The sequence below is a fragment of the Trichomonas vaginalis genome, chromosome IV (assembly GCF_026262505.1).
Source record: "Trichomonas vaginalis G3 chromosome IV, whole genome shotgun sequence".
Lineage (NCBI taxonomy): Eukaryota > Parabasalia > Trichomonadida > Trichomonadidae > Trichomonas > Trichomonas vaginalis.
The window spans coordinates 7,626,701-7,651,991 of record NC_067206.1 but is presented as its reverse complement, the minus strand read 5'-3'; the positions used below and the strand labels follow the sequence as shown (position 1 = coordinate 7,651,991).

At 37.2% G+C, this 25,291-nt stretch overlaps 10 protein-coding genes and 1 pseudogene across 11 annotated transcripts, besides 3 other annotated features; 3 read left to right on the top strand and 8 right to left on the bottom strand.

Annotated features, from left to right (window-relative positions):
• Window positions 1-11,688: part of a mobile genetic element that runs on past the window's edge.
• TVAGG3_0048260 (uncharacterized protein) lies at window positions 953-1,339 on the bottom strand (the record flags this gene model as incomplete). The annotated part of the gene is made up of 1 exon (XM_051220934.1): window positions 953-1,339. One exon carries the CDS (start codon window positions 1,337-1,339, stop codon window positions 953-955), a length of 387 nt encoding a protein of 128 aa, XP_051105920.1.
• Window positions 1,477-1,957, top strand: TVAGG3_0048250 (uncharacterized protein; the record flags this gene model as incomplete). The annotated part of the gene is made up of 1 exon (XM_051220933.1): window positions 1,477-1,957. A coding segment is annotated over one exon (481 nt), but the record flags the coding sequence as incomplete, so codon positions are not given.
• On the bottom strand, window positions 2,074-2,274 carry TVAGG3_0048240 (uncharacterized protein; the record flags this gene model as incomplete). The annotated part of the gene is made up of 1 exon (XM_051220932.1): window positions 2,074-2,274. The coding sequence occupies one exon, from the start codon at window positions 2,272-2,274 to the stop codon at window positions 2,074-2,076; it is 201 nt and encodes a 66-aa protein (XP_051105918.1).
• On the top strand, window positions 4,882-5,295 carry TVAGG3_0048230 (uncharacterized protein; the record flags this gene model as incomplete). The annotated part of the gene is made up of 1 exon (XM_051220931.1): window positions 4,882-5,295. A coding segment is annotated over one exon (414 nt), but the record flags the coding sequence as incomplete, so codon positions are not given.
• Window positions 5,959-7,003, bottom strand: TVAGG3_0048220 (uncharacterized protein; the record flags this gene model as incomplete). The annotated part of the gene is made up of 1 exon (XM_051220930.1): window positions 5,959-7,003. A coding segment is annotated over one exon (1,045 nt), but the record flags the coding sequence as incomplete, so codon positions are not given.
• TVAGG3_0048210 (uncharacterized protein) lies at window positions 7,035-7,859 on the bottom strand (the record flags this gene model as incomplete). Its single annotated transcript, XM_051220929.1, has 1 exon — window positions 7,035-7,859. One exon carries the CDS (start codon window positions 7,857-7,859, stop codon window positions 7,035-7,037), a length of 825 nt encoding a protein of 274 aa, XP_051105915.1.
• On the bottom strand, window positions 9,201-9,896 carry TVAGG3_0048200 (protein of unknown function, DUF4106 family; the record flags this gene model as incomplete). The annotated part of the gene is made up of 1 exon (XM_051220928.1): window positions 9,201-9,896. A coding segment is annotated over one exon (696 nt), but the record flags the coding sequence as incomplete, so codon positions are not given.
• On the bottom strand, window positions 10,651-11,488 carry TVAGG3_0048190 (annotated as a pseudogene). The gene has a single exon. A coding segment is annotated over exon 1 (838 nt).
• Window positions 11,689-12,169: 481 nt separating the features above from the next.
• On the bottom strand, window positions 12,170-13,484 carry TVAGG3_0048170 (protein of unknown function, DUF4106 family; the record flags this gene model as incomplete). The annotated part of the gene is made up of 1 exon (XM_051220927.1): window positions 12,170-13,484. A coding segment is annotated over one exon (1,315 nt), but the record flags the coding sequence as incomplete, so codon positions are not given.
• A 1,570-nt stretch (window positions 13,485-15,054) lies between these two features.
• Window positions 15,055-15,092: a mobile genetic element.
• Window positions 15,055-15,092: a terminal%2Cinverted (terminal inverted repeat of Banshee-A3 transposon ID:TVAGG3_0048160).
• A 225-nt stretch (window positions 15,093-15,317) lies between these two features.
• TVAGG3_0048150 (aggrephagy protein) lies at window positions 15,318-23,861 on the top strand (the record flags this gene model as incomplete). Its single annotated transcript, XM_001298330.2, has 1 exon — window positions 15,380-23,773. One exon carries the CDS (start codon window positions 15,380-15,382, stop codon window positions 23,771-23,773), a length of 8,394 nt encoding a protein of 2,797 aa, XP_001298331.2.
• A 73-nt stretch (window positions 23,862-23,934) lies between these two features.
• On the bottom strand, window positions 23,935-24,624 carry TVAGG3_0048140 (uncharacterized protein; the record flags this gene model as incomplete). The annotated part of the gene is made up of 1 exon (XM_001327007.1): window positions 23,935-24,624. One exon carries the CDS (start codon window positions 24,622-24,624, stop codon window positions 23,935-23,937), a length of 690 nt encoding a protein of 229 aa, XP_001327042.1.
• Between the last annotated feature and the right edge of the window lie 667 nt (window positions 24,625-25,291).

The window sequence follows — 25,291 nt, the reverse complement described above, 5'->3', positions numbered from 1 at the left end:
GCGAAATCGTTCAGGACTTTCTTATTGGAAGCTTGGTTCGTGAGGACTTCGACTTTGAGATTGGTTATCTCTTCCATAAGACTACTTTGGATAGTCTTAATGGTGGTTGTCAGATGAGCGTTCAATTGGGCAATTTGAATTTGAACTGGGCGCTTGTCTGGCAACCTTGAAAGGACATCTGCCATTGAGTTTGGCTTCGGTGCTTGTTCGGACATCGAAAAAATGAAGTGGTTTGAGAATGACGGTTTTACTTCAAAAAGCTTGTTATGACGGTTAAGTCATACAACAAGTTTAAAATAATATCTTGTTCTTCTTCTGAACGTTTGTTGTCTCTTCCGATAAAAGTTTCGAACATGAGAACCAAAAAACGTTTTTTGAGATTGCGGAAGAGTTCAGGCAAACGTTCATATTCTGGATATGTTGGGAGCAGTTCGAAACATCTGAGCTGACTTTCGGACAAAATTGGGACAATGTCAACAAATTCATCTTTGGTCGGACTGCTTGAAGGTAAGTCCCTTACATGTAAGTAGCTCTGGTAAAGTCTTCTCATTTCTGCTAACTTTTGGAGTATAGCTTCGTAGTTTAGAAGTTTTAATTTTAATTGTCTTATTCCACTCTTGACATCTAAACGGTAACTATCCATGAGGTCAAGAGTAGCTTTGGTAGCTTTAAGTGGAGCTATCTGTTCCTTGACTTCTGCAATTTTGGTTGCAATTGTGATTTGAGCTCCTTCAAGTTCGCCGTCTATGTCGTTCTCAACACCTTCAACTATAGCTTGAAACTCTTCATCGGTCCATTGAGTTTGGTGTGGGACGAATTTAACTTGCTTCATTCAAAAATGAAAAAAATGTTTTTACTCAAAGCGTGCCATGTATATGGCTATAAGAAACTTACCAGAAGGCTTCTTCTTCATAGCGTAAAAACATAAAAAAGTGAAGTTAAAATGAGATGTTTACTGAACTGGCTGAAGAACTGGCTGAATGTCGCCTTCACAGGTTATGTAGAACGGCTGACCCGAGAAGTGAAGGAGAGACTGAATTGCCAATTTCATATGGGGTAGGGGGTTCTCCTTGTTTGGTATTTTTATCCAAGGACGTTTGTTTAGGAACTTAACAAGAGCTTCTCTTTTGGCGTCCTTTATGTCATTGTAGGCTGTCCCGACTGGTATTTGAATTGGAATTCCAGTCGAAGTCTCGAGCTGAAGTGTAGACCTTCCAGAAATAGAGATGAACTTGACCTTGGGCTTCATTACCTTGCGCAAGTAGTCTTTTAAGCAGTCGTTAATTTCAATTAGGTAAATTGCCTCGTCAAGTCTTTCTTGCATTCCAAGTTCTTCCATCCGACAGGAAAATATTTTCCCGACAACTGGAAAAAATTTTCCTGTTGTTCGTCCGTAAACCATTCAAATTTTCGAAAATTGAGAACTTTTTGGTCGAACTTCAGAAAAAGTTTTTCCTTCCGACAGGACACAAACAGATGACTGACGTCCCACCAACCGAGTCCATTCCCAAACCAGAAGAACCTAAAGCACCAGCCCCTGCACCTCAGTTCCAGCAAGTACCTCCGTATTACTACCAATTTCCACCTCAAGGTTACTACCCACCACAAGGCTTCCCGAACTACCCTCCTCAACCTATGCCTTACTTCCCCAACCCTTGGATGTTCCAGCAAGCTCCACCCCAGCAATTCCAATCTCAATCCCAATCGAAGAGAGACCAAGACTTCGAAGAAGGTCTGAACCGCTTACGCAAAGAGTATGCTACAGCTCCAATGGAAGATGACAGGCTTTCAGTCTCTTCCCTCAAATCGACGATTCGACTCGTACCACAGATTCGGTCAAAGACAGAGACGACTACCTCAAGCAGTCTGAGAGACTCTTCATCTACAGCCATTTACAGTTGGAGCTCTCAAGAACATGCGCAATTACGAAGGTCAGACACCAGCTGGAGACCGCAAAACAGACATACTCGCAAGAGCCGTCCAGCTCGTCAAGACAAAGACTGAGATAGTCGACTTCATTCTTGCAGCTTGCCCATACAAGTAAAAAAAATAAACAATTACGAGTTAAACTTTTTATTCTTTCTTTTCTGAGTTGTTTAGAGCTGGTTTCTCTTGTAGGAACCTTTCGTACTCTTCCACGGTCATGTAATTGCGAATTTGGTACGCAATTCCAGGTTCGTTGTTTTTGAACCTTACGTATGTAACGCTTCCATCCTCCTCAGGGAAGTAAGCTGCTAACATCTGACCAAGTTTTCTCGGTGACTCGGAGCTCATTAAAAATGTCACTTTTTAAACGTTAAGTTTTTAGTCTTATTTTACCCTTTGTTTGTCAATGTAGTATTGGAGCGCAATTTCTCCAAATTCTCTGTGTCGGAGTTCTTCAGCATTTTCCAAGGTGTACCTGGAGAACTCAAAGAAGTTGTCAAGAACATACTGCCATGCTGCTCTTCTGAGTTCGTCGGTATTTTGGAAGTGTTGCACCTTCGAGTCTTCTGACATGAAAAAAATGACCAAATTTCATTATATAACTGTTATTTTTTACGAAGTGAACTTTTGCACTTCGTAAAAAATACACTATTTTTGTGTTATTTTTGACGAAGTGAACTTTTACTCTTCGTAAAAAAATCCCTGAAATCATATCTTTTATACAAGATAAAAAAAGTTAGTTTTTTATAAAATATTTTTTTTATTTTGTATGTAAAGACAGGAAATGACAAACACTGAGTTTGAAACAGTTAAAAAGATAGACAATGACACCAAAGTGGTTAGAATAGGTGATTTAAACGTAAGATACTCAAAGAAATACAACAAATATTCTTTGTCAGACATTATATCACCATTTGGAAAGAAAACATGGCATTGGGTTGGAATTGCTTCAACTCAGAAAATTTTGACAAGAAATCCTGAGCTTATGATATCGGTAAGATTCTGTGGAACTACAGCATATCTCATTGACAAAAGTCTTATACCAATAGTTTTGTTATGGTTAGACCCAGTTGTTGGATATAATTTCATAACATATGGTTCATTCGATACGGAACGTTGCAGTGAAGGCTTACTTTACATCGTTCAGAAACCGAAGGACTTCAATACAAAAAGATATAAGATAGGAAGAACATATAATATAACTCAAAGATATGACAGTATAGTCAATAGAGTTAAGGTTGTGTTTGTGAATGATATGAGAGCTGCTGAAACAGAACTACTTGAAAAGTTTGAGAAAATGTATGGTGCTCCCATAAAAGGTAAAGAAACGTTTGAAGTAGATGAGATAGATAAAGCTATAAAATTATTTGACGAAGTTGCTGAAAAATACATGTAAAGCGTTTATTTTTGGTCTTTTGTGAAAGTCAGATGGCTCAGGTAGCTCTAGATGGTAAATTGTCTTGTCAAATCCTTCTGACATTCCGAGTCCTTCCTTCTGACAGGAAAAGTTTTTCCTTCCAACAGGAAAAAAATTTCCTTCCAACAGGAAAAGTTTTTCCTTCCAACAGGAAAAAATTTTCCTTCCAACAGGAAAAAATTTTCCTTCCAACAGGAAAAAATTTTCCTTCCGACAGGAAAAATTTTTCTTTCCGACAGGAAAAATTTTTCCTGTTGTCCGTCCGTAAACCATTCAAATTTTCGAAAATTGAGAACTTTTTGGCCGACCTTCAGGAAAAATTTTTCTTTCCGACAGGAAAAATTTTTCTTTCCGACAGGAAAAATTTTTCTTTCCGACAGGAAAAGTTTTTCTTTCCGACAGGAAAAGTTTTTCTTTCCGACAGGAAAAGTCCTTCCTTCCGACAGGAAAAGTCCTTCCTTCCAACTGGAAGAACTCTTCCTTCCGACAGGACACAAACGGATGGCTGACGTTCCACCAACCGAGTCCATTCCAAAGCCAGAAGAACCGACAGCCCCAGCACCACAACAGACTAAGACTCAAACACTTACATTTTTACGCTTGACTTTTTACAATTTGAACTTTGTTCGCGTAGATATGAATTCTGAAAGAAGTATGAGGGTCTTGTATGACTTTGTACTTCTCCCATAGTTCATGTCTGTCAAACTTACTTGCCATGGACTCTTTCATAAGTTCCATGAAATCGTCTTCGGACAATCCGGGGAAGAGTACAATGTCAGTAAGTATTCTCTTTACATCCTTACTTAAACTCTTGGCTGTCTGTACACAAATGACAACAGAGATGTTAAAGTGTCTGAGCTTCTTAAGAATTCGACACATGTCTTGTTCTCTGTTCTTTAACAAAGGATGAGAAGCAAAGTCATCTAAGATAAGAAGACATCTGTGAGGGTAAGTCTTCCAATCGTAAGATTGCAATTTCTTCGAAAGGTACTCAATCTCTTTCTGTTTGTTTCTGAAGTGTTTCTTCTCTAATATTCTCTGCATTTCCTCATTTGGGTCTTTAAACTTAGAATTGACATACTCATTTATAGCATTGTACTTCAAAACTCTTCTTTGGTACTTCTTTATCCAATCTAACAACTCAGAGTCTTTTATACATACTAACTTAGACTTTTTTATAATATCTTTGAACGAATTGACTGTTTGGTCAAATTGACCAGAAGTACTACAAATGACTACTAACTCATAGAATGGGTTCTTCTCATCTAGTTCTTGTTGTTGTGCAGCCATTTTAAGATAAGTGAAAGTCTTACCCGACCCAGGTGGTGCAATTAGACCTGTTATACCATTCTGAGCAAATAGGAACTTGTCATGTATGGTTTTATCTGAGCATTTTCCAACTTCCTCTTGTTCTTGTTTAAAACATTCTCAAATTTCTTGTCAATGTCAGCAAACTTTTTTTCTAACATATTTTTAGAAAAATTAAAATTTTTATCTTTTAGGAAATGTCTAGCGATTTCGCTATCTATATTCGAGACAAGCTTTTCGACAGCAAAACATCTGTCGACCATAAAATCTTACATAGTGTAAACAAGAAAGGGGAATTTGTTCTAAAGTTCTGTTTCTGGGAATATGACAAGAACCATAAAACCTTAAGCAGAGAAGTCTTAAAATTTGTCAATGACAGACTTGTTGACAGAGATGACGCCTCTTGGAGAGATGAAGTCCAACAAAACTTCTTAGAATGCAAAGAAGACACATGCGCTGTTCTTGAAAATGAAATAGAAAACAGAATAGAAGAGCTATTAAAGGACAAAGACCTTTTACAAAAATATGGTTCTGAGAAGTTTGACATAACTCCACCAGAAAAGAAGAAGAGAGAAAGGAAAGAAAAGAAAGTAGAAGAAGAGAAGAAAGAACCAGAGCCAGAGAAAAAGAAATTTGACATGTAAAAATAAAATTTTATTTTTAGAACATTTCTGGGTCAATGTCAATGTTCTCTTCCTCTTTAGGAGCAAACACTGGCTTAGACTCTAAAATCTTTTTACCCAATTTACCTTGAACTTCAACTATCTTAGACTCATAATATTCATAGTCGTCTGCTTTCTTTGGTTCATAAGGTATAACAAGTTTGTATGCTTTGCCTTCTTTAAGGTTTGAAAACCTTCTGTCAAAACTTTCTTTGACTGTTAACAAACCTTCTATGTCTAAGTCTTCAAATTTTCGCACCATTTTTAGTCACAATAGCAAACTTAACTGGTTCGATGTTCCAAACTTTGTCAAATGTAGACTTTCAAAATGGTAGAAGTAAACATTCAAATATGTGAATGGGTCTAGTTCTTCTTTAAGTCCTGACATATACTTGTTGACTGAGATGAATTTCGTCATCTTTTCTATCGGATAAAAAAATATTTTTTTTAAAATTTACTCAGAAAAATTTTCTTTGTATATACACCATTCTGTACGTCTAAAAGATTTTTGACATTTGCCAAGAATGTACGTTTAGACGCTGTCATATAACCATACTCTTGGCCAATATTGTTTATACGAATCGTACAATGACCTTTCATCTAAACACTCAAAGTCAGTTTCATCTATGAACAGTTCATATACACTCTTGTTTGCTTCTAACAATGTTTGTCTCTCTTCGGTATGTGGAATTTGTCTTGGATTGAACTTTGAAATATCTAATGTCATGAAATATGAGAACAAGTGGTTGTAAAAGTCAGATGTCAAAGTTTCTGCTAAGTCGTCAAAATATTCTGTATCTTGCATATGAGAATCTGACGTTCTGACAACTACATATCTTCTGTCAGAACTTTCTAACTTCATCGGAACAGCGTTGTTTGAAACCATAATGAAATTTGCAACATTTTCACAAACTCTTTGGTCTTTATATTTTCTTTCAACAACTCCAACTTTGTCTGTTATAAGACTCTTCAAAGCATCTGAGTTTAAAACCTTTGTTGTATCTATACTTTGAAGTTCGTTACATACTATAAGTTTCATATTCTCTATTGAGGAGTTAAATTTACCGCAGATGTTTTCTAAGTTTGTCATATTAGGGTTCGAATAGCCCTCTAACAGTTTGCATAAGATATCTGTAAAGAAAGTGTTCTTACCTGTTCCCTGTTTTCCAATTACAATGAGAGCAGTTTCATTTTTAGCACTTGGATGTTGTAAGATGTTTGCAAACCAACATAAGATATACTCATAGACTCTTTCGTTTCCATTGCATATAATTTCTTTGACATGGTCTAACCAAGCTTCTATAACATTTTCTTTCCATTCTACTTGTTCGTATTTATATCCAGTGAAGATAGAATAGAAGTTTGGAGAAGGTGTATAAAACTTTATACCACGAACTGAAAAATCTTCTAACTTTGACAATAAGATATCCCAAGCATCTAACATCTTCATACCAACTTGTACGACTTTTATTTTCTTAAGTTTCTGTTTACATTCTTGTTCTGAAACTATTGTCGCTTTAGGTTTGTTAAAGACTACATCCCATTCTTTCATGACATAACATTCTGGGGCAGAGTCGACATAAATGACTAAACGTTTCAAATTCTCGACTGCTTTGTTATAGTCTCGAAATGGACACATATTTCTGAACGCTTGGAAGTCATAAAAATCTGAAACGTCTATTCTGTACATTTTTTTATAAAAATAAAAAAAAATATTTTTTTTATTCTTGAGCTATTTGTTGTTCTTGACTTTGTTGTTGCATTTGTTCCATTTGTTGCATTTGTTGTTCTTGAGCTATTTGTTGTTGAAGTTGTTCTTGTAGTACAATACTTTCACCAGTTGCATCTTCCAATTCGAAACTTTCTGCCGTCATTGACAAATACATAGGACATAAAAGTTTTACAGGAACAAAGTTTGCGTCAACTAAGGTTAAGTTTATGTTTGCTAAAGTGTTTGAGTTCACTAAAGCTGAAAACTCTGCATTCGAATGAACAATAGGCAAACCAGCAGAGAAAGTGTTGTTTATACGCATGAGTATCTTTTGGTCATAGTAGTTTCTGTCGACATTCGAATAGCACTTTGAACCTAAGTTTGAAACAATATATAAAATAGGTGTACTTAAAGTCAATGGAACAGACATTCCTTGTATGACACCTTTTCCTGTTATAGGAAACTGTTGGTAGTAAAAACCAGATATAAGTTTTGTATTATAGCTCATATCGTTTATACTAAACTCAGTCGGACATCCAAACATAATGAAACCTGCTCTAGTTGCAGCACATGTTACATCCGTCCTTAAAGTATTAAATAAGTCAACAAAACCTGTTGGTGGTATATCTGAGTAAGTATCTTCAAAGGAGTATTTTTTACCATTCACAACAATAAAATCTTCTGGTGTCAAAAGAGCAAAACAGGCTTTAGTCGTCATCGTGTTTAAGGTCAGTTTACAATATCGTCCTTGAGGACTTTGTAAGTTTGTTGTTATAGAATTATATGACTCAGGGTTTTTAGTCGTAATAGTATAAACCACTATGTCTTCTGCCATTTACATATATTTAAAAGTTTTTCTGAAAGTGGAGAAGAACTTCATCTAAACTTTCACATGGCGTTTCTTGAAGTTCTCTGTCTAAGAAGTTCAAATATTTTGTAAAGACATAGAACTTTCCTTTGTCTACACGAACAAACAAAACAGGGTCTTTCATATCGTTCAAAAGTGTGTAAAGTCCTTTACATGAAATAAAGTCTATATTGTTTTTCTTCAAACATCTTTCAAGAAGTTTTGACATTTTTACTTAGCAAACAAACTTTAATGAAATGTTGTGGTCGTCAAATATTTTTATGACGTCTGGGAAACTATATTTTAAGTTCAACGTTTCACCTCCTTTCATAACGTATATCTTGTCAATGACATTATATGAAACACCACAGCAAGCAATGTCGGGTTCTATTTCTTTGATGTTTATATCGTCTGCCTCTGTCAAAAGTTTCAATAGTTCTTTCAAAATTTCATGAGGTGCAATGACATATGAGTTCACTTTTACAGGGTTGTGTCAACCAAGTTTAACATTATACCCAAAGCCTGACAAATCTTCTCCTGAGTTTTAAGTTTGTCTTTAAGTTGTTGGTAGTCGTTTCGAATATCTGCAACAGAACTTAAGTCTCTGCTAACTTCAGGATATGTTGGTTGTTCTTTTACAGGAACTATTGTTATACCATCTTCGTCTTCGTATGGTTTCCCCACTTCAACATCTCTGTCTTTGACATTGACAACAACACTTTGACTGTTTGTTTGAGTTGGTGAATTTAACTTCACATCTGCCACCGCCATTAAACCTTTTGAAACACTTACGCTTCTATTTTTCGGAAATGACATTTTACTTAGAATAAAAAGATGGACGTATTTGAGTATCTCTTCGAATTGAAGCAAAACAAAGTTTACACACACAAACAATACAAGTTCATTGACAGAGTAGTTCTTTACACAAACAATGGAAAATGTTATAGAATAGCAGTCTTTGCTGAACCAAAATATTTTCATAAAGCAAAGAAAGTTGGTATAACCGAGATGGTGAAAGTTCTTGACGTTGACAAAAATATAGCAACAAAACTGACCGATATTTCTAAAGGTAAGTTTTTAATACAATATTATCAAACTGGCGTACTGTCAATATTTGACGGAGAGAAGTCAGTTCAAGAACAACTTACTGACCTGCTGCCAAAATCTGCTCGATGGAAGCTGTCGTTATACCAATCTGAGGAGCCCCAGCAGGTTTCATCGAACGAATTTCAAAAGAGCATCTTCCGTGAAAAGTGCTATTGGTTTTGTAAACTTCTTTGCTTTCAATTCATCTGGACCGTCTCTGTCACCAGTATATTGTATTTGAACTGTACCAACAGTTGAAATACCACCCATAAAGTCTTCTGAGTCAGCAAATGGAATGCCAAGCCAAAAGTTTGAACGGTCTCCATTTGTATATTGAGTTTTTTGAGCTCCTGTATGAGTCCATACTTTCACATATGGCATAATAGAACTTTGCATTTCAGGGTTAATGGTTGTTGTGAAGTTGTTGTTAAAGTTCATAGCATCTAATGTCAAGTTGTATGACCTCATATCCTCAACTGTAGAATATTCTTCTCTTGGATAGTATTTGCCATCTATGTTTATATGATATTTAATACCAGGGTTGTAGAAGCAAGAATAGTCATTTATAGTTCGTCTGAACAGTACAAACATAGTATCTGCATGTTTCATTGCAGTTGTTAAGGCAATATCTGTTCTTGCACCTGGGTCAGCACTTTGGTTTCCAACTTCACCTGCAAAGTCTTTGACAGATATTTGGTGTATAGGGAACATAAGTGGAACTGCAATATATTTGGCAGCTAAAGCATTTGAAATATCTGGGTCCAACATATAGACTGCAAGTCTGCTTTCTATTCTCTTGCATTCAAATTTTTCGCATGTGAACTTAACTGGGTCCCAAGCAGTTCCAGCAGCATTGAAATAATAGTTTACTTCAGTGTTGAGGTTTGAGAAACCAAAGTCTAAGTCAACTTTGTCTTTGCAAAAGTCGGCGAATGACATTTTATTTGTTCCACTACTTCTGTAAGAGTGAATGGGTCTTGTGTTGGTGCAATGACTAAGTTATTTTTGCTTGGAGTAAGTTCGATAGAAATTTTTCCTGCCCAGTTTGGCAAGTATCTTAAAAACCTGAAGATGAGGAAAGATGACAAAGGAACTCTAAGTTTCAATTTTACTTTGGTTACTGCTGCTGCATTTTGTCCAGAAAGGTTAACATAAACTCCTGGAACGTTAGGGTCAAGTCTTCTTATTTTCTCAATAGTTGCATACTGGTCTGTTTGTTCTCTAGCTTGTGGTTGTACTGAGTTTCTCAAAGCGAACCATTCATAGTTTGCCCATGTTACTGTTTGAACTAAGTCAGAGTTAGAATATATCTTATATCCCATGAAAACTTCTGGAGCATATTGGTATCCGACATAGAAAATTCCATTGCAACCTTTCTTGTCAGACAACTTGGCAGAAGGTTTTATTTCAATGTCTTGTTCCACGTATAAGAAAGAGTTGTCAATAGAAATTATATGAAACCTGTCGCAAGCAATATCTACTGTTGTTGAAGAACCTTCTCCAAACTCACCTACGTTTCCATAAGAAACAGCAGTTGTATATTCGTAAGTTCCAGGAACTATTTCTGACCTTCTAATGGCATTGTCGCATTCGTTATACCATTCGGAAACATTTCCATTCATGCATCCAAAACTGTTGGCGTTATATTCTGAGCGGCGTACATTTCATATGTAAAAATATAGAATAGTTGGATTTATATGTCATAATAGAACCCACGTGGACCAAGCTTTACTTTCTTCCTGACTGAGTTTTTAACTCTTCTTTTTCCTTCATTGCCACTACTTTCACTAGATGAAGTTACTTCTTCACTACTTTCACTTTGTTCTACTCTTCTTCTTTGGTGTCGCTTTGGTAACTTGCCCTCTGCTTCAAGTTGTTGCATCTTTGCCTCATGTTCACCTAGTATGTTGCAAATTTCCCATGTCCTTTTTGCCTTTGGGCTCTGGTCGCCCATCTCAGGTAACCTATATCCTAGAAAGAGTTTGTCATAGTTGTATTTGAGTCTTCGCGTATTGTTTGCATGACTCTTTCCTGAGTTTCCGGTTCAAGCTCTTCAAACAGTGCCTGTCCATATGGAATAAGCTCGTTTCCAAATATATGTTTTTGTAGCCATTCTGGTTTTCTTTCCATGTTACCAACTATATCTTTTGTGAATGGGAAAGCTTTTACCCAATCTTTCAGTCTTGCGTCGTTTATTTCTGTAGTTGGTTTTATTTTGTCAAGGAACATGTTTTTCAATACTAACATTTCATTTGGTACTGTCCATTTGAGTTTTCTTAAATATTCATCCCTTCTCGTTCATTGTCTGCAAAGTAAGTTTTTATGACATTTTGTAAACTTTCGTTTGCAAGGTCATGTACAATAGGTTCTCTTCCTTCTCTGTCCATAACTTTCTTTCTAAACTCTTCACCAAATATACCATCTCTATGGTTCTGTGTAGTTCTTTGAGATAAATGTTCTAGAACGTCAGGTGTTATATTTCCATCAGCCATGTTCATTTCATACTGGTCCAAAATATCTGCATGTTTCATATCTTTCAATGGCATTAAAGCCGCGCTTAAAATACCAGCTATATCTGGTTCACCATTCAATTCCATTGCGTCTACAACTTCTTGGAATTGTGGTTGTAAGTTTATGAACCACCTATCCGGATTAGCTTTATGACCCCATCTCATTGTAGTTCCATCGTCTGCAGAAACAAAAGTAGGTTTGTTTCCATCTTGGTAGGTTCTGAATGAACTTTAAACAATGTTTCATTTCTATATGTTTTCTTGAAATTTAACCTTTTATTTTCACCGAGTTCATCCAAAGATTGAACGTTAAATGCTCGTAAGTAAAAAGGGTTGTTGTATTTGTGTACATTTTCTTTCAGTGCTTCCATTCTATGCTGAATATTTTCATCTGGTGTGGAGTCTTTTGTATGTCGGCAAACATTTTTCGATATTCTTCTACTATGTCAGCCGAATTTTTTTTAGACTCTTGGAAATATTCCATATTCTCCGCATACTCTTGTTGAGGGTCAAGATTTTTCGGCTGTTCCAAATCTTCATCTAGTTCTGTGAAGTTAGTTTCCAAAGGAGTGACTTGTTCGTTTCCTTCAGGCTCTTCTAGCTGTTGTTGCTGAACTATTTCTTCCATGTCTGGTTGTATCTGAACTTCTTCCTGTGGAGTTTCTTGTACCTCATCTGCTGGCATTTCATATATTCCGAGACCGTTTTCAACAATTTCCCTATCTACGTCATCCGCATTCATAAGCTTTTGTTCTTTCGTTCCGTCTCTATTTTTTACGCGTTTCATGACGAAAGTTGAATTGTCATTTAGCTCTGACATCAAATATCTCGGAGTAAATTCATCCATGTCATTTGGATGATATGCTATTAAATCATATCCCTTAGCGAGCTTGTATTTTCCAGGTTTGAGATTATATCCGTTTTGGTGCTGAGCCATAAAGCTAAATAGGTTCGGGTCAGTATTTCCATCCTTGAACTTTCCAATAGCTTCTTTATATCTGTCACTAAAGTCAATACTATCTGGGAAACCACACTCTTCTTTAAGCATTTTTAAGAATTCTTGGTTTCCTTGTTCTCTACTTCTTTTATGTCCTTGCTCTGTTTGTGGTTGTTGTTGTGCAGGGTTTTGAACTGTTGGTTGCTGTGCTGGTTGTTGTGTTGGTTGTTGTGCTGGTTGTGGAGGTGGTTGTTGTGCTGGTTGTTGTGTTGGTTGTTGTGTTGGTTGTTGTGTTGGTTTTGGTGCATGCCTGTGTCTGTGTCCATGTGACGATGTAAATGTTCTAGGTAGTCCTGGTGCAGGTGCTTCTCTTGGAGGGTTTGGTGGTATATAAGTTCCACCAGCTGGCACATATGTTCCATCTGCAGCGTAATGTCCTACCTGACTTTTCGTTCTTAAGAAAGCATTTACTAGGTCTGTTTTGGTCTGTTGTAACTCTTTTTCTTGACTTTTCACAACAGTTGCTCTAACGGCGTCATAGGCACTTTGAACTGCCTGTCTCGTTGCTGCATCTGTTATTTTCGTCATATTTTGTGCTACTTCTTTTAACTCTTTGTCGAAACCTTCAGACTTCAGTTTCTTTCCAGATGAGAAGTCGTTCACTTGTTTCACCTTACTATGAAGAGCTTCGAAGGCGTTCTTAAAGTCAGCATTTGTTAAAGCTTCATTTGAACTGTCTTCATCCGCTTGTATTTTTGTCCTTATTGACCCTATGAGTTGGGCTGCTTTAGCGTTGGCTTGGGCATCTAACCAGTCATTGTTGGCTTTTATATATTCTGCGCTTTTCATTGCCTTTTGCATAGCCGCGTCGTTATTTTTACTTTCTTGTGCTAAGTTTTCATACTGTACGGTTTGGTTTTGCAACTGTAAAAGTTTTTCTGCCTTTACATTTGCTTCAACTTCTTTTTTATACTCATCGCTATCCATATATGTCTTCAGGGCTTTTTGTTTTATCTCTTCATCTTTCAGTATTTTATATTGAGTAGTATGGTTTTTCAAATTTATGACATCTTGTTCCATTTTTGCTACTTCTGCTGCTTTTTCTGACACTTTTTTCGCATATTCCTCTGTACTTAGTTCTTTCAGTTGTTCTTCTTTTTCTTTTTCTCTACGTTTAACTCATTGAGTTTCTTTGTGTGTCTGTCATATTCTAGTTTCTTTTCGTTTTCACCTATTTGCTTCTGTATGTCTATGTTTGACTTTTTGACATCTGCTATTTGATTTTTGAGTGAACTCAAATTCATTTGACTTTGAGGGTTATAGGCTGTTCCGTCTGCAGCTCCACCATAGCCTGCCATTTTCGCTAAAAGTGCCGCTCTTAAACCTCCACTCTGTGCACCAACAACTCGGTTTAAAAGCATAGGATTGCTTGACATTTGTTGCAACATAGTGGGGTCATTCAGCATTTGTTGTTGCAACTGTTGTTGTGGTGTTAGTTTTACTATTGGATGTTTCAATGCTCTCTTCCTCTTACGTATATTCTTACGTAGCTTACGTGGCATTTTAAGTGAAGTTAAAAAGCGGTTTTATACTAAACATCTTCGGGGCTAGAGGGCACGAAGTGCCTGGAAGCCCCACTACCTTTTTTTTTTTTTTTTTTTCAAATCGATTAAATTATTAATATTTTCTAAATTATGCCTTAAAAATCCAAATATAAAAAATCGTAAATAAAAAATATATTTTTTATTTTTATTTTGTAAATAATCCGTTTACTAAATGGGACTGTATCATGAAAGTAACAAAAATCATTATTTAACAAGATTCAAAACTGGTGCAACGAAATGCACATTGATTTTGTAGTGTAACAAAGAGAGATTTATTGTAAAAAGTACAAAATAGTATATTTATTATCGTGATTAGCGTAGAAATGTATGAGTTTGGGACGGATTTCTGGTGCATTCATAACTAAAGTGATACATTGTCTGGAGCACGTTCAGATCTTTAACTTATGGCTTGTTTGGTGCTAACTCACCCAATTTAAGTGCACTAGAGGGGATTTTGTCTGTAATGAGCATGCACCTTGAGTTGTTGCTTGGTCCGTGTACGAAAGATAGTAATTTAATACTATACTCGATTAAATGTGAATTTCTAATTTTGAATTTGCGTTTTTTCCTGAAAATAGTTACAATATATGAAAGAGTTGGCAAAACTAGAGGACACGTCTTTAAGGGTTTGGCTCGTGCTTCATGTTAATATGCCGAAACTAAAATAAACGTATATTGGGGGTCGAAAATTGAGAGCTCATATCTTTAAGTGTTTGCTAATTGTCGTCAAAAATTAGGCGTAAAGCAAAAATTGATATTTCATATGGTTTTATGATAGATAAGCATTATATTCCCACTCATTATATTCGTAAATTTTGAGGTTTATCCTTCGCTTTTAAGATCATTGAATTTGATTTTTATATAAAATAGTTATATATTAGAAAATAATATGAGTTTATGTGATATTATTTTTCAGAAGATTTTGTGTTCTTCTTCAAAATTTTACTTTTTTATTAAAAAGAATCTTTACAAAATATACATTTACTTTAATTAATATTTAAAAACGTGCTCTATCAAAAGTTCCAAAAATTCAATATTTTAGCTTTTCTGAGGTCTCACTTTTGATGAATTTCTGTTTACAACAATTATATGTCCAAATCGAACAAATTGTGAATTTTTACTTTTGAATGGTATTCAAATTTACCCTCTCCTAAGAAAATGCCCCAACAATATGTAAAATGATCGATAAAATATTCTCAAAAGATTTTTTCCCACTTTATACCAGATACTTTAATTAAACAAAATAGAATAGAATTTATTATCAAAAGTTGTGATAAAACCGTCATAAAATAAAATTTTTCGATGAATAGATGGTTCGACGTGAATATCATACAAAAATTTAACAGGAATCGCGCAACCACTTTCTCATCGATGAAGTTGAAGACAGTTGATCCAAAAAACTCTCCTGATGTAAGACAATTCAGGAAAATGGTCGAAAAATTAAATCCATTTGACCAGACTGATGACATTGTCGAATTCTTTACAGAGAGATTTAAGAAATATAACGAAGAACAACTTATTGAACTTGAAATCGAAAAAGAGACAACAAAACTTATTGATGTATTTTCAACTAGCTTTTTATCACATATGGCTGATATTACAGTTCGCTTACAGGGTTTAGAATTCCTTGTACAATCATGTCAGCTATATGATTACACCTTATCCGAAGAAAATCGCTTGATATTGATTGTATCTGAGATAGCTAACTCAAATGATTCTAAAATCATAAACACATCTATGAAATTTGTTGAAAAAATAACATCTCTATCAAAATTTTATCCTATGTTCTTTACAGGGGATAATCTTTGCACAATTTGGAACAGCATATTTGTAAGCAATGTTACTCCTTCTCAGATGTTTGGACCTTTATTCATTAAAGCATCCAAGAACTATGTTCCGCCAAATATCCAGTCTATCCAGAAATTCTTAGACAAGGCTACCGGAACATTCGAGACTAAATCACTCAAACCAGAATTACAACCACGTGCTATCGAGTTTATTGGTGCTGTTATTTATCAAATTGATACAAAGGAGTTTGTCAAAAACTTCTTTGTCCATATCAAAGATGATTTATCCCATCTTGGAGATTATCAGTCCGTCCATAACCTCCTTATTGCCAAGTCAACAGATGATACCACGATTTGGCTATTGTTCAATGAAATCTTCCAGCAGGAAGGTACATCTCGCGAAATGCTTCTTAACGCACTTAAGACAGTTCACCGCATCCGTGAGCATGAACAATGCCACAACTTTGACCTTACGCCATATGTCAAAATCTGCGCAGAGCTTGACAAGGAATATCAGCGTTATTTATTCGAGACAGCTCAGTATTATTCTATCGAAGTCAGGATATCAATCTTCAAGGAAACTTTCCCTCCATGGGTTACTCACGTAGATTCAGAGATGCTTGCCATTATGGTGACAGGTTCCGATTGGGAAGGCCACTATGACGAGCTCGCTTCAATGATTCGCGAACATTCAGATTTTCCAACACTTTATGAAAAAATCATCGAAGACAGATTCGTTAATGAAATTTGCAGCTACATTTTCTTACACGTTTCCCAAGACTGGGCCGATTCTTACGATTGCATTAAGGCAGGTCTTGATACTACTCTTCATGAATCCGATAGATCTCTTAAAACAATCGAAGCCATCGCTACAAACGTTAATCCAGAACTCTACGTTGAGGTATTGGTCGAATACCTTAAACAAAGTAAGGTTAATGCTTTGGTATTTAATACATTTGGCCAAGTTGCTTACAAGAGGAAGGATTTCGTTAAGGCCTTCGTCCACCACAAGGGCCTTGAGACATTAACAAAGCATCTTGGCATTGTTCCATGCCTTGACTTCATTGCATTATTGGCATCTGACGGACCACATGAGGCCATTGACCAGTTCATCAGCCAGAATGACTTCCATGATCTCGATACTTACGCTATTTGCCGTCTCATGTGCGGTTTACCACAAACAGCTACAGAATTGGCAGTTATCCGTATTCCAGCACTCTGCAAGTACGTTGATCCAAATCTTGAGACAATCTACGACAAGTATGTCTTCGGAAAATACGTTGAAAGATACATGACACCAAAGGATGATCTTTTAATGAAGGCTGCCCACACATACATGTCAAAAGATACAGCAGAAAGATATCTCAAGACACCAGATAAACTTCTTGCATTGCTTGCTGATATCGAACCACGTGGCAATCTCTATCAATTCCATCCACGTGTTCCACAGAACATTGCCTTCCTCAGATCAATGGGTGCCATATCATTCTGGATCTGGGTACAAAAGAACAATGGTCCAACACCATTGTTCACTGTTGCAGAAACAACATTATCTATTAATGAGAACAAATTCTGCATCAATGACATCACAACAGAATGCACACTCAACCATTGGCACATGATCACTTTCGTCACTAAGTCCCTTAACCCACTCGCTCCAACAACAACAGTTTACATCGATTGCGTAAACTTTTACACAATTTCTGGAAAAGGTGACATCACTATCGGCGGACCAGGACAAAAGTCAATCTGGTACATGGAAGAAAAAGTGACAGATTCATCCAACATCACCGAAGAATCTTTACGCGAGACATACGATGCAGGTCCACACTCATCCAAGTCACAAGTCAAACTCGATCTCCTTTACGTTCCATACGGTGGTGTCATTGCCAATTTCCCTGCATACGGTGGCAACGATATCTTCTGGAACGCATGTTTCAACTGCAAGCTCGAAGTCCATATGCGTGGTCTTATCGAGTCTGCTTTCTCTCTCGCACAATCCGGTGTCTTCACAATGGATGAATTGTTCAAAGGCTTCAAGGCAACATTTATTCAGCGCCCTGATCTTTTGACAACAGACATCGCACAGTGTTTGGTTGAAACATCATCAAAAGATCCGAAATCATCACCAGAACTCCTTCGCCGTTTGTTCGGATCATTCTTCTATTTGGCGGCACCAAATGTCGATCACACAAATCTTCCAGAAGTCATCGAAAGAATTGCGGATCCATCAGATATATTGTCTATCCTCTTGATGTCCGTCATCTTCTTCGATCTCAACGAGGAAACAGTCAACAGATTCTTCGAAGTTATCGAAAAGGTCGTCAAATCCAAACCAACACTTGTCAAGAAACTCTTAACATTTGCTCGTGGTTTGCCATTCATCGACGAAGAGACAATCAAGACACCAGAAGATCCAAGATTCGATGTCCATCAAGACAGAGTTCTTGACATCGCAATCAAGGCAGGATTCCCACAAAAGGCTGATGAAATTCTTGATTCTTTCTTGACACTTTCTCAACGTCAGATGTTAGTTATCTTCAAGCTATTCACGAAGAAGTGCATAGCTAATAATACATTCTTTGATGTTAAGACATTCCAAGCTCTCGAACAAGGTTTGCAAGGATTTGTTTTGAATGAAGAAATGTGGCTTTGCATGTTATCCCTTGTTGGTTCTTATGAAATCAAGACATTCAAAGATTTCAACATTGCAGAAATCCAAGAACCAAACATCAATGTCGTCCACATGATGATCTCTTTGACAACTGTTTTATTACAGCGTGTCACAAACGATCCAGAGAATGAACTTGCTCGTACAATTGTCAGCATCGTTTGCAAGATTGTCGTTGAACTCTCGAAGAAGGGAGAAGACATCATCCAACACTTCGCTCCTTTGTGTGCTGTTGGCTACAACCAATTCCAACCAACACCATTCCCACACACATTGGCTCCTGATGAGTCAATCAAGACAATCGATGCTGCTTCTCCGAAGAAACCAGATTACATCACTGTTGAAGATATGACACTTGTCGAAGATGAGATGTCAAAGATCGAGAACTGCCCAGAGCCGAAGTACAAACAGCCAGAAGATGTTACTTTCGATGATAACACAGCTAGTGCAAGAGAGATTTCAAGAACAGCTTCAACATTACTTGCACAAAGCACTGTCAATCTTTCTTCATTCAAGAAAGCTCTTTACTTATTGACAGTTCAAGGCGCTGATGTTAATCCAACAGTTGCTGTTATCATGCACAGATCTATCATCTCAGATTTCATCGCCATAATCAATGATCAAGGCGAAGAATACACTCTTCCTCAGGATATCAACAGCTACTTGCTTGAATTCATTTCAGCACGTCTCATGGAAGGATGGTGGAAAGATTACGAGAATATCATCATCCGCCAGATCTTCAACCTCCATCCGATCAACGAGGCGGCATTCTACCCTGTCTGCCTCATTACCGATCCAGTTGGCTCTGCAGAAAAAGTTATCAGTTCTTCAGTTTTCTCAGGATTCACAAGAGAAGAAGATAACTGTGCTTTCATTGCAAAAGTCATCTTAGATAACGAAGACTTCCCACCGGATTGCATCGATTTGCTTATCAATAAATCACTCAACTCTAAGTTCAGTGATGCATTGAAGAAAGACAAGTTGAATGCCTATTTCACACAGGAAATCAAGGATAAGGCTGAGAAGTTCAAAGAAGGCGCATACAACCAGATCAAGAAGGATGAACCAGCAGCACATCAGTTGAGATTCAAGATGTCATCACGTCCTCAATCACAACTATTCAATCACCGCAGAAACGTTTCTTCCTTCATTTGCAGACAATACATGAAGCGTAGATTCGCTATTGTCTACAACATGAACTGCGTTGATTCAGAAGAAATCATTGGACGTGTTTTCCAGACACAGCAACAACAGAAATACTTCTTGAATCCAACAGAAAAGTACTGCGTCCAGAGATCTTCATCACCACTTTCTGTTCCTTCCAAAGTTATTCCTCTCACATACGAATTCGTTTCTCCACACCAGAGATCAACGAATTCTCTCCAGTTCGTCATGAGCCAACACGAGACTTATCTCAAGTTCACTGTCGACTCAATGAGACATCCACAATCTGCATCACAGTGTTTGACAGGAATTCATCTTCCATTGTACATTTACGATGGAATTGTCTGCGCAAAGGTGTTTATGGAGAAGTTCGGCGTACAGTCACTCTTCCAGTGCTCACTCTTCATGTCATCAGAACTCCTTTCTTGCGTCGGTGCTCTTACAAAGGAAACATTCATCCTCTTAATGAATGCTTCTTACAAAGATGGCAGTTTGACAGTTTACAAAGGCTCTCAAACATTATGTTCATACGAACCACTTGAAGATTCGACCGCTGGTTTGTGGGGTGAGTCCACATTGTTCTTCCACAACCCAGTTCTCCTCATGGAAATCGATGGTATCTCAAAGATCGAAAAGAGAAGATTCGTTTATGAACAACGCGCATTGGATATTTTCATGTGCGATGGCCGTCACATTACATTGATTTTGGATGAGAATGAACGCAAGACATTCCTTTCTAAGATCAAACCACCGAAAGACGACGATTTGCTCTCAAAGCCAATCGCAGAAATCACAAAGATGTGGTGCAAGGGCGACATCACAACATACGATTATCTTCTTGCTGTCAACGATCTCGGCGGTCGTTCCTTCAACGATTTCTCACAGTACCCAGTCTTCCCATGGGTCATTGGCGATTACACACACGATCCACCAACAAAGATGAGAGATCTCACGAAGCCAATGGGTATGCAGACAGAAGAAAGAGCTAAGAGATTCATCACAACATACGAAGAATCTCCTGAGCATTACCATTACGGAACACATTATTCACATCCAGCAGCTGTTTTCCACTTCATGTTACGTCTTGAGCCATACACATTGTTCTTCTTCCATTTGCACAGTGGTTGGGATCATCGTGATAGAATCTTCTGCGATGTCAATGATAGCTGGCTTTCAGCATCAGAGACAAACCAGACAGATCTTAAGGAACTCATCCCAGAATTCTTCTCATTCCCGATGTTCCTTAAGAACACAAACGATCTTCCAATCCAAGACAGAACAGATGGAAAAAAGATTTCCAATGTCATTCTTCCACCTTGGGGAGCTGATCCACTTCAGTTCATCTGGAGAAACAGAATTGCTCTTGAAAACCAAGACATTTCTCCATGGATCGACTTAATCTTCGGTTACAAATCACGTGGACAAGGTGCAAAGGATGCCAACAACTTATTCCTTCCAACAGCTTATTCCCTTACATCAAACATCAGAGATGAAAACGGAGAAATCGTTGCAATGGATCCACAAGGACAAGCTGATGCTGTCAACAACTTCGGACAGTGCCCAATCCAAGTATTCCAGCAACAACATCCACCACGCGATGTTGCACAACTTGTAACAATCATTAACTCTCCAATGTACATCAACATCACTAAGTTGGTCACTCCAGAAGGTGTCAACAAGGTTTACAATGAAGAAGGAAACATCGTATTCACAGGAGATCATGAATCTCGTCTCGGCTTCAGCAAGAGGAGAATTGATGAATGTGTATCATACACAAATTCACCAGATTCATCAATGGTTGCTGTTGCTTCTCCACATGGCATTGTTACAATCACTTTCGCACTTAACTACTCCACAAAGAACATCGCATTACCAGGATCAATGCCAGTCTGCCTCTGCTTACCACGTCTCGGTCATTTCTTGCTTGTTTCCACTGAGAAGGGGTTGTATGTCTTTGATATCGTTAGCGGATTCCTTTCGATGAAGAAAGATCTCGCGGGAATCAAAGCAATCGCATACGACGACATCTCACACGTCATCTACGCGATGACAGACAACAAGATCTACTGCATCTACTCAGATTTCACTGATATCGCTGATATCGAGTTATCTGAAGAATGCATTTCCATCACAGATTCCGCAAGAACATCATTCGATGAGAAGCCATTCTTCGCAGTCGGTTTCGCTAATGGACATGTCGCAATCTTCGAGTTGGACATCCTCCAGAAGAAGATACAACAGATCTTCGATTACTCTGTATCTCAGAACCCAATCATCTCTCTCAGAATCGTTGCAAATGGTGGCGCAATCGTTGCTCTCGATGACCAATCCCAGGCTTACTCTGTTTCTCCATCAAAGATCGGACGCAAGTTTGTCCAGGACGAGTTGTTCGACGCTTGTGTCTCTTGCGGAGAGAAGAAGCCACAGCCAATCGGTGGAATGGTCAGTGTCGCAATCGGAAGTGGTTTGTGCACAGTCTGCGGCAGATACACATGCAACAAATGCCTCGTCAAAGGTGTTTGCCAGCGCTGCAGAAATGAACCACTCAAACCATACGAGCCAACACCAATCACAGCTCCTGTTGCCGCAGAAGGCGAAACAGGAGAACCATCACTTCCTGTCGCAGAGAGATCAATCGAGTTACCTGATATGCCAGTTGAACAAATCGAAGTTCCAGATTCATCTTCATCCTCCTCATCATCATCAGACGACGAAGAGAAACCAAAGGAGAAAGAAGAAGAAAAGAAGCCAAAGGAAGAAGCAGCCGTCGAAATCAAAGTTGAAGAAGAAGAAAAAACAAAGGAAGAAGAAGAAGAGAAGCCAAAGGAAGAAGAAGAGAAGCCAAAGGAAGTTGTCGTTGAAGCTAAGGCTGAAGAAGAAAAGCCAAAGGATGAATCAAAGAAGGAATATTACTCATCTGACGCTTATTACTCCGATTCATTATCTGAAAAGGAGGAAAAGAAGGGAGAAGAGAAACCTAAAGAGGAAGAAAAACCAAAGGTTGAAGAGAAGCCTAAGGAAGAACCAAAAAAGGAAGAAGAGAAGCCAAAGAAGCAGAAAGTTGAATATTCGGATGATTACTCTGATGCTTATTACTCTGACTCCGAATCATCTGAAAAGAAGCCAAAGAAGGAAGAAAAGAAGGTTGAAATCAAGGTAGAAGAGAAGCCAAAGGAAGAACCAAAGAAGGAAGAAGAGAAGAAGCCAGAACCAAAGAAGGAGGAAGAAAAGAAACCAGAACCAAAGAAGGAAGAAAAGAAGAAAGATAATGATTACTATTATTCCGATGAATACTACTCTGATTCCGAATCAGAAAAGAAACCAGAGCCAAAGAAAGAAATCAAACACAAGAAACTTTCTATTGTTGAATACTCAGATGATGAGAAATTCAAGTTCGAAGAGAAGCCAAAGGAAGAAAAGAAGCCTGAACCAAAGAAAGAGGAAAAGAAACCAGAACCAAAGAAGGAAGAAGAGAAGCCAAAGACAAAGATTGATGTCGAAATAAAGAAGAAAGACAACGATTACTATTATTCTGACGAATACTATTCTGATTCAGAAGACGAAAAGAAGCCCGAACCAAAGAAGGAAGAGAAGAAGCCCGAACCAAAGAAGGAAGAAAAGAAACCAGAACCAAAGAAGGAAGAAAAGAAACCAGAACCAAAGAAGGAAGAAAAGAAACCAGAACCAAAGAAGGAAGAGAAGAAGCCAGAACCAAAGAAGGAAGAAAAGAAGCCAAAGAAACAAGAGAAGAAGGACAAAGACATCTCTGAATCAGATTATTACTCCGAGTCTTCTGTTGATTACATCACAACACTAAAGCCAAAGGAAGAAAAGAAACCAGAAGAAAAACCAAAAAAGGAAGAAAAGAAACCAGAAGAAAAACCAAAGAAGGAAGAGAAGAAACCAGAAGAGAAACCAAAAGAAGAGAAGAAACCAGAAGAGAAACCAAAGAAGGAAGAGAAGTCTAAGAAGAAAGATGACAAGAAGAAGAAAGGCAGTAAGAAGTCAAAGAATGATGACCAAGAACTTCCTCATCATCACCATCACCGCAGCAAGCATCGCTTGCACGATGAAGGCGGAAAACACACTCACCGCCATGGCCATGGTGTTCATCACGCACATAAGGGCAAGAATAATGAGTAAGAAGTTGTTATAATTATTTATTTGTAATTTGATTTTTTTCTTTATCTAGGATAACAAAAAATATTTGATCATAAAACTTAACTTTTTTAAAATTATACTCAGTTTTTTTCAAGAATAAAAATGATCAAATATAGTTTTAAAAAATCAAACGATTTTTTATTTTAGTAGCTTTTCCATATTGGTTTGAATGGAGAAATTGGGCGATGATATGGTGGAAAACATGGGGGAATAATTGGGGGATGATATGGTGGATAATATGGGCGATAAAGATTAGCTTCAGAATTACGGGGAGCAATTCGATCAAATAACCATTTAGTTCCTTTTCTTCCTATACCCTTCAAAACAAACCGAAAGATTTTATCCCATGGAAAGTTGTCATCATCACCTAATGCCTCTTCTGAATTAGTAAAATATTCAGGAAGTTGATACATCGAATTGAATTCTGAATTGTGTGAGCGACCTCTCCTCAATAAATGGCCAAGAACAATTCCTCCAAGAATTCTGTTAACATCATCATCACTTACTGCTTCTTCTGCATTGAAGCGATAGTAAGGGGGCGGAAATATTGAATTGGTTTCCGAATTGGGGATAATTCTCTTAATTAACTGTTCAACAATTATAGGGCCTAAAAATTTGAAAGCAGGAATGAGAAATGGAATGTTGTCATCATCAGATGCTGATTCTTCTGCATTTAGCTCAATATGGCGGAAAAGATGTCTGTAGTCAGGTTTGAGAATTCCATCTTCACCTAACACTGGAATCAGAGGAAATGGGATGCGCTTTGATGATTGTGGTTTGATCTTTGAAATGCGCGAGGCTCTTGATGATGCAAGAATAGCCAATGCAAACATATTAAATAATGATAATTTTCAATTACAATATAATTTCCTTCAATTGCCTGTCAGATCTGACATTGCGGATTTATAAAATATAACAAAAATTAAATATGGCAAACGGTTTCAATTTCTCTTGTATTTTGATATTCGTATATATCGATCCAGAAACAGAAATTATTTCAATTAAATAATTCCAAATTATAAATACATTCAAATTTTCATAAGTGATAACGATTATTTGGCTCAGAAATTAATAACGATTACTTATTAATTACAATTCTGAATTATTTTCTCGTAACTTTCATATTATTCAATCAGAGAAAAATTCAAAACTAACAATAATCTAAAAAAAAATTCGTTTCCGATATTCCTTATAAAATGTTCTAATTTGCCAACTCTATTTTGATATGGATTATTTCCGAATCAGATCCATTTGAATTTTGAGAGATGAAGAGTCAAATCCTTTCAAAAAAATAATCCCACTGAAAATCAGGCAAATACATTTATTCGAGATTAAAAGTTTAAACTTGCAATTACATTAACATATATGATTATAGCTTTCATATTGGCTGCGGCTTCGATTTTAGAAAAGTGCTACAGTTTGATTTCTTATTTGGCCAGTTTGTCAGCAATTATAAACTGGAACGTGAGTATATATTAAGAGAATATAGATCCTTTCATA